At 45.3% G+C, this 8774-nt stretch overlaps 1 protein-coding gene across 1 annotated transcript in view; it reads left to right on the top strand.

Annotated features, from left to right (window-relative positions):
- The first annotated feature begins 537 nt into the window (after positions 1 to 537).
- The window catches only part of EIF2AK2 (eukaryotic translation initiation factor 2 alpha kinase 2), a 31273-nt gene continuing 23036 nt past the window's right edge, over positions 538 to 8774 (top strand). The window contains exons 1-4 of the mRNA XM_021697461.1: positions 538 to 601; positions 5906 to 6037; positions 6426 to 6546; positions 8252 to 8406. Of these exons, the coding sequence (XP_021553136.1) occupies positions 5919 to 6037; positions 6426 to 6546; positions 8252 to 8406 (395 nt within the window). The 5' untranslated portion in view covers positions 538 to 601; positions 5906 to 5918. The remainder of the gene's footprint in view (positions 602 to 5905; positions 6038 to 6425; positions 6547 to 8251; positions 8407 to 8774) is intronic.

Here is an 8774-nt window from a genome sequence, read left to right as displayed (position 1 = left end):
CGGCGCTGACAAGGACCTGTTGAATGAATGGATGGGGTAGAAACTGACCGAAGGAAGGCTAGGTCCCCAGGGCTCTACATCCCCCGGCCTTGTGAAGGTGAGGAAGTAGCAGAGTGAAAAGGGCACGGAGTACTTTGGTGTTTACGGGCCTGACCTTGAGTTGAATCCTGGCTTTGCTACTTAGCAGCAGGACTCTGGGCGGGTTAATTTACTGGTTTTTTGATCATGAAATGGAGCGGATAATACCCACCTTGGTCGACCGCCGGTGCTGGGGGACCTCGGTGTGCTCCCTTCCTCCCTGCTCACCCTTCCCGCGCACCGGGGCAGGGCAGAAGCAGACGCGGGAGCCGGGGTGGCGGGGAGGGCGCAGAGGAAGGGGGTGCCCCCGCAGGGTCCTCGCGCGCCTGGCGGCCAAGGGGCGGCACGTAGGTGGCAGCGCGCGCGGCGCGGACTCGGAGGGAGGCTCCAGCTTCTTGCGCTCCCCGAGCAGGAGAGGGCCGGGCGGCCGCCGGGGAAGGCGGAGCCCGCGGGGAAAACGAAAGCGAGAGTGAGCGGCCGGGACCCTGCGGGCGGTCGGCGGCGGCGGCGGCGGCGGCGCGGGGTGAGCGGGGCTCCGGGCGTCCGGGGAGCGCGGGGGGCTCTGGGGTGCAGGTGGGGGGCGGCGCGGGCGCGGCGAAGGGCGAGTCGCAGCTCGGGACGTGGACGCTGGTGAGAGGCCCCCGACCTCTAGCCCGGCCGCGCGGGAGGGCTGTCCGAGGCCCGGAGCCCGGGAAGCGATCGAGCAGCGCGCTGGGGACTGACAGCCATTCCCCCCCCGCCCCCGCGAAGAGTTTCTATAAGAGCAAGTAACGAATTTCCCGGGCCGGAGTGGTGGGGTGGCGGGGGATCTAGCGGAAAACAGTTAAGTTGGGAAATATAACAGATGGGAAATATGGAGGCCCGGATTTGCCATAGATTGGCTAAATAGGCCCTGGCTGAACATCTCCTGCCTGCACAGTTGCAATTGTTTCTCAATGGCCAGGCCTTTTAGCCCACCCCACCCCACCCCTTACCCCCGCCCCAACTCCGTACCACCCCGTCCCCCATATCTTTTCTCAACACTGCAGCTGCCGAGGGGGTCCTTTAAGTCAGAACAGGACACTCCTCTGCTCGGATCACCCCAATAGCTCACCATCTCCTGAGAATTCCGTCAGTGGTGGCCCCTGGGTGGCTCGGTTAAGCCGCGGACTCTTGATTTCTGCTCAGGTCTTGATCTGGGGGTCGTGAGATGGAGCACAGCCTCCAGCCATCTGGAGCCTCCCCGCCTCCCGCCACGCAGGGCTCAGTGTTCAGCAGGGAACCTGCTCGAGATTCTCTCTCTCCCTCTGCCCCTCCCCCCCCAGCTCTCTCGCGCGCTCTCTCTCTCAAATATATAAATAAATCTTAAAAAAAAAAAAATCAGTAAATGGCGCAGACAAGGCCCCTTGCTCTCTCCACTGCGACCAGACAGGCCTCATTGCTGTTTTGGGAGGCAGGCAAGCACATGCCTGCCTCTGGGCCTTTGCACACCTGTTTCCCCTTCCTGGAAAGCTCTTCCCCCAGATGCCTGCATGGGTCATTCTTTTGCTTTACCCTGTACTTCTTGCAATGTCATCTCATCAGAGCAGCCTTCTCTGAACAACCAGCTATGTAAAAGAAACCCCGCCCTTCCCTGACTGTCCCCCCCCCTTACTCTGCTTCAGTTTTCAACATAGTAGTTATCAGCCTGTGACATTGTTTTATGGATTTGTCTGTGTTCCTCCGCTAGTAAGTTCACAAGAGCAGGGTTTCCTGCTCTGGTGCCACCCCAGCACCTAGTAGTAATAGGGCCTCTTTAAATATGTGTTTAATGAATAGTAATAGTAATAGTAATAGCTAAGCGTTGTGCAGGACCTGGAAGGGGCTGGGTCCACAGGGAGCTCAGAGTCTGCCAGAAGGAACAAGATGAGGAAGATGGACACATAACCCCCGATAGTGATTTTTGCTGGAGATTTCCTTTAGGAAAATGATAACGTAGAATCAAAACAAGATTTATTTATTTATTTATTTTAAAGATTTTATTTATTTATTTGAGACAGAGAGAATGAGAGAGAGAGAGCACATGAGAGGGGGGAGGGTCAGAGGGAGAAGCAGACTCCCCGCTGGGCAGGGAGCCCGATGCGGGACTCGATGCAGGGACTCCAGGATCATGACCTGAGCCGAAAGCAGTAGCTTAACCAACTGAGCCACCCAGGCACCCCAAAACAAGATTTATGGACAGTAGTTGAAAAGAAGCCTGCCGTTTCTTTTTTCCAGACTTGGAAGTACTTTTTCAAACATGTTAATTCAGCACTTTCTTAGTTTGCACATATAGTTCACTTAAATTCGAACTGGCTTGTCATTCTGATGAGCGGCAGTTACTTAACATTAAAAGCGCCAAGGGTTTAGAGTAGTTGATAGAACTTCAGGTTCTAATTGCTAAGGGCTCTTCCATAACTTCTCCTCTGATATCTGTGATCCCCTCCCAATCTGATGTATGGTCTCATGGTTGTAACTGAAGTAAATGACACTGGTTCCTAAAAATAATGGTACAGCTACAGATCCTTATCAAACACCCTTGGGCATGTTCTGGTATTCCAAGAGTTTGGGATTTTAGAAAAGTAAGGCAGCATAAATCCTGTCTATTATAGAATGCTCTCAGCAGGATTTGGGGGCAGCCCTCTATAATAAAACAATTTCTGTAGTGAAATGTATACGTGGACAACAAAGTATCATAAAGACTATAAATAGCTCATGTCAGCCCAGGTCTAGACAGGGGGCTACAAACCTATCAAAAACAAAACAAATGAAAACAAAATGAACCTCAGTTTTTAGTGCGTTTTGGGTTTCAGAATTGCAGACCAGGAGCACCATCTATTGAGGGTTAATGGTGTGGGGGACTCTGCTGGGTGCTCTTCATCTGATTTATTCCCCACAGCCACCTCTGAATCACGTGTTTTTATTCCTGTCTTCAGGTCACAAATGAAAGGTTCAGAGAGGGTGTAGCCCAGAGCAGTGTGGCCTCTAAAGCTTGACTGTCTCCACGACACTAAGCAGTAACGTGACGGCTTTGCCTTTGCTCACACTCTGGACACTCCCACCACGCGCTTCCAGCTGCCATCATTGCTCACCCAAACCACGGCAGCAGCCTTGCTTGGTCTCCTTGCTTCTGCTCGTGCTCTGCTCCGCTGCCCACACCTGTCCCTGCCCCCAGACCCTGTTCTTTACATAGTATCAGAGTCATCACTTAAAACATAAATCCAGTCACATACCCCCTCTACTAAGAGAATGTCCGGTAACTTCCTGTTGCGATTGGAACACCATCCACTGGTTCCGACCATGACCTACAAGGTCTATGTGCATGGCGCTGACATCTCTGACTCATTTCCTACTCTTTTCCCCTCACTCACTGTGCAGCAGTCCCCTTGATCTTTTTGTTATCCCTTCAAAGGCCATGCTGGTTCCTGAGATATTCTTCCGCCATATCTTGATATGATGGACTTTCTCATCATTCAGTCTTCATTTAAAATTGCCTCCTAAGAAAGGTCTTTTGTGACCACTATGTCTAAAACCGCCTCCCCCTTATCTCTGCCCCTATCTACCAACTCACCCTCTATGCTGCACCCTATTTAATTTCATTATAGCACTTCCAGCCATCTGGTCATCATATTGTCCGTTCCTGTTATCTGTTTCTGTGCATGGTCATTTTCTGTCTTCCCTCAGTGGAATGCAGGTCGGGTGTGAATTTATCCTGTCCACATCTGTATACTCATTGTCAGAATAGTGCCTGGTACTTGCGAAGCATTTATTGAATAAATGAAGAAAGGACGCACGGAAAACAGCAGATGAAGAAAAGGGAGAAGACGAGGGGGTTTCAAGTAGAGTATTTCATTTTAATGAGTCATTCTTTCATTTCCCTATACACCATCCAAGTGTTTGGCATTTACTACTTGCCACCGGGTATTGGTGATACAAAATGAGTAAGACATAGAACCTGCTTCCCAGATTGCTCAATGACTGGGCTGTTATGGGAGCTGGGCAAGGTGGAGTGGTGGGCCCTTGGAGGAGGACTGGCTGCCCCTCCAACATCAAAGAAAACATGCGAGCCTCACAGATGAGTGGGAGTTGCCTGGTGGACAGAGGGTGCAGATATTGCATTCAAAGCAAAGAGAAAAGCATGTGACAAGTCATGCAGGTGGGGGAGGTCTGCAGATATTTTGGCATTCATTCATTGATTATGGAGCCCCTATTATAACAGCCTGGCCCCGTCCCTCTTGTAGCTCATGGTCTCTTTTGGAAGACAGTCAGTTATACAAGCAATTGTAGGAAAGGGGACAAGAGCTGTTGTGGAGCACCAAACCAGGACCTCTTCAAGGATGTCTGGAAAGTGACATCTGAGCTGAAATCTATAGGAAATAAGAGTTGATCAGGTGAAGACAGTGGATGGGGTAGAGTCAAGAGCATTTCAGGGAGGCAGCCTATTGGACAGAAGCAGTTAGAGTCAGGAAATAGTCAGGGGTAGAGGTGTTCTTTTGATAACCATCATTGTGTAGGTGGAATTTAAAGCCATAAGTCTAGAGGCGATCTAGAGGGGAGTGAGTGTTAGTAGAGCAGAGAGGAGATCTAAGGACAGGGCCCTGGGGCACTAGAATATTTAGAAGAAATGTCTGTTCAGGTCGCCAATTTTTTAATTGGGTTGTCTTTTTGTTGTGGGGTTGTAAAAGTTCTTTATATATTCTGGATATTGGACTCTTATCATATATGAATTATAGATATCCCATTCTGTAGATTTTCATTTTCTTCATAGCGTCCTGTGTGACACAAATGTTTTTACTTTTTTTAAAAAAGATTTTATTTATTTATTTATTTGAGAGAGAGAGAGCAGAGAACCCAGAATGCTGGGATCATGACCTGAGCTGAAGGCAGATGCTTAACCACCTGAGCCACACAGGTGCCCCTGTTTTTACTTTTGATAAAGCCCAATCTATCTTTTTTCTTTTGCTGTCATCACAAAGATTCCATTGCCAAATCCAAGATTCTGAAGATTTACCCTTATGTTTTCTTCTAAGAGTTTTATAGTTTTGGCTCCTATATTTAGATTCTATATTTTTTAGATTTTCATTATGACTTAAATCATTGCTACTCTCTTGGTCTAATGAGACCCATAAACTGGGGTCATAATTTACCCAGGTAAATTTATCTATAATTGACTAATGCAAATTTTAAAGGGAAGATTTTTGGGATTTCATAGGGGAATCTGTTTCTGTATAGTGAAATCTTTAATGATTTCATAAACTTCACTTTATGTATGTACTCTCAACCTTATTCTTCTCAACATGAAGAGTTCTGATTCTACTTGTGTAGTTCAAGCAGGTGGATAAACCTGTCCCTGACCCTCACTGGAAGCAGAGAGCAGAGTGGAAGAGAAAGACCCTTTTCCTTTTTTGGCTAGCTGAGTTTTGAACATAGAAAGTTTTGGAGAAATTAGCTTGGTGTGCAGATCATGAGAGAAAAAGATTTTGTAAGAGGGCGCCTGGGTGGCTCAGTTGGTTAGGCGACTGCCTTCGGCTCAGGTCATGATCCTGGAGTCCCGGGATCGAGTCCCGCATCGGGCTCCCTGCTCGGCAGGGAGCCTGCTTCTCCCTCTGACCCTACCCCCTCTCATGTGCTCTCTCTCTCTCAAATAAATAAATAAAATCTTTAAAAAAAAAAAAGATTTTGTAAGAAAGTTTTCTCTGGATTTATGTGGGGCTGAGATGAGTCTTATAAAGAAGATTCTTCTTATCCTGTTTTGTCTTCTACACTGGATTGGGATAATCAGGTTAAATATGTTATGTCTCACTTTTTTCAAACATCTCTTCTGTTCTAGGTTACTAGAAGAAATGGCCAATGAGCGTCCACCAAGTTTTTCTATAGAGGAACTTAATACATACTGTCAGAAGCACAGCTTGGTACTTAGGTATTATGAACTGTCTAAGGAAGGACCTGCGCATAACTTAAAGTAAATTGCTATTTTTTTAAAAGATTTTTTTAAAGTAATCTCTCCACCTAATGTGGGGCTCGAACTTACAACCCTGAGATCAAGAATTGCATGCTGTACTAACTAAGCCAGCCAGGCACCCCAAATTGCTGGGTTTTTTTTAAAGGTATATCTCTATAAAATATGAACTAGAAGAATGGCAACTCTGGCACAATTTAGAAGTCAATAATTTAGCTCTGGAGTGAAGATGATGTGCTGTTTTGCTGTTTGAGGGTAACTGCTTAAATTCTATACTGAGCCAGTTAAAACCTAGTCAGGTTTTAACACAGGAGGCAGTGTGACTGGAACACTTGGCCTTAGACAATGCATGGGTTTTATAACATTTTGTGAATATTGTCTTTGTAATCAGGTTTACATTTCAAGTTACCATAAATGAGAGAAAGTATTCAGAAGCAGAAGGTAAATCAAAGAAGGAGGCCAAAAATGCTGCAGCCAAATTAGCTATTGAAAAACTTAATGAAGAAAGCAAGGTGAGTTAATGCCCTTTTTAACTTTACTCTGTGAGAAAACACCCACAGAGTAAAGCCATTTGCAGGTTCTTTCCATTCAGAAGTACAGTCTTTTTCCTCCATCTCCATTTCTGTAGAGCCCTGAGTCAGAGGTTCATCTAAGAAGTAGTGGGCAAAGCCTGCCAATACCCATTTAGAGTGCCAGCAGTAGAGACCACCTCTGAAGTTGAGTGAACGGGAAAGGAAACAGCGAGAAATGAGCTGACGAGTTCTGGCAGGAGTCCCTGCACCCGACTGAGGGATGGAAGGACAGTGGGGAGGAAGGACAAAGGACAAAGAGATGGAAGGACCATGGGGAGGATGATGGATGAGCAGGACAGGTGATGGAAAACCAGCATTCATGGAATTGGTATCCTGGAGGCTGAGAACAGAGTAAAGAGTACAGAGAAAGCTATCTGAAGAGATTCCAGTTGAAAGTGTTTCTGGGGCGCCTGGGTGGCTCAGTTGGTTGAGCGACTGCCTTCGGCTCAGGTCATGATCCTGGAGTCCCGGGATCGAGTTCCGCATCGGGCTCCCTGCTCAGCGGGGGGTCTGCTTCTCCCTCTGACCCTCCCCACCTCATGCTTTCTCTCTCTCTCAAATAAATAAATAAAATCTTTAAAAAAAAAAAAAAAGAAAGTGTTTCTGAAATAAAGGAAGACCTCGATGCAGATGAAAGCAACTCAACAGATAGAGAAAAACACAGAGCCTCCAAGAACATTGATCGTTGGGAAAGTCCTAGGCTCTAGGGATGATGAAAAAATCCTATAAGCATCGAGGCAGAAAAAGGAAATTATTCAAAATGTAAAAACGAAAAAAAAAATCATGCTGTCCACAGCATCATTTTAAACCATGGGATAGCAGAGAACTGGCCGTAAAATGAGACAAGCAGTCGTTTACATGTGGGACCAAAGAGGATTGTTTCTCAGATATTGAAAATTTTGAAAACATTGACTTTCAAGATAACTTTCCTGAAAAATCTTCCTCGATGATGTCACCCTTGTAACCCAAATTGGAGAAAGTAAATCAGGCAAAATTGCAAACTCACGAATTGTTAATGAGCCAGAAAATCAAGTCAAGAAGTTAGGAGAACAACAGACTACCTTTCCCCAAAAAAGCAGAAGACAGAAAATAATAACAAGGCGCAACACTGATGTAAAAGAAAACTAAGAAACAATAAAGAAGGTCGATAAAACCAAAAGTCAGTTCTTTGACAAGATTAATAAAGTAGAAAAACTTTGGACAAGCTTTTGCCAGATTAGGAAAAAGGTACAGATAAGAATGGAAGGAATGGTGCTGTTATATTCCTCTTTCCCCATAAGGTGTGATCCAGGATATAGCTTTACTTCAATATTGGTTATCTTGTTTTTTGAGATTTACAAAGGGTGGAGTGAGCTAGACAGTGTTAGAGTATTTTGCATGGATAAACAAGAAAGTTCACTATTTTGTTTTTCCATAGAAAACTATAAAAGGATGGTTCCTTTCCTATTGTTAACCTTTTTTCTTGTGGATTTTTTATGGTAGAAAAAGATATATACTTAGACTTTTACTCAAGGTAGTAGACTAGGGCAATAAATAAAATCTAAGTTGTCTTTCAAATTATTCATTTAGTAATTTTATTAGAGGAAATAAAATGGTTAAATCTTTGTTTTCATCTGTATTAAACAAGATTTTTTTTTCTTTGTAGGCAGTTAGTTCTTTATCACTGACAACAGATACTTCAGAAGGATTAGGAGTGGGATCCTTTGAGAATTTCATAGGCCGTATGAATAGGCTTGCCCAGAAGGAAAAACTATCTGTAAATTATGAACAATGTGAATTGAAAGAATATGGGCCAGAAAGGTGAGATGTAGTTCAGCTTTTCCTTCTATTTCATTGTATCTAAGCAATAGAATGGGCTTGCTTTCATGTCTAATTTTCTAGAAATATTTGTCCTCCTTTTGGGGACCTTTTGCATGGAAGGTTTTATATGACTTATACACAACTGGTCATCTTCATAATTAAAATATGAAAATGCTTAATTGCTGAAGACTTGGGACCCATATACCATAATGGATCAAATCTGGGGAATCCTTTATTCCTGAGGTATATCTGGATGGTTTAGTCTGCAGGAGACCAAAGAGAGAGTGGGGTGCCCCTGCTGGGGGTGTGTGTGTGTGTGGAGATGTTTCCCTCCCACAGATCACAGTGGGAGTCGCTGTATGACAATG

Source organism: Neomonachus schauinslandi, chromosome 10 (assembly GCF_002201575.2).
Source record: "Neomonachus schauinslandi chromosome 10, ASM220157v2, whole genome shotgun sequence".
NCBI lineage: Eukaryota > Metazoa > Chordata > Mammalia > Carnivora > Phocidae > Neomonachus > Neomonachus schauinslandi.
This window is presented reverse-complemented; position numbering and strand designations above follow the sequence as displayed.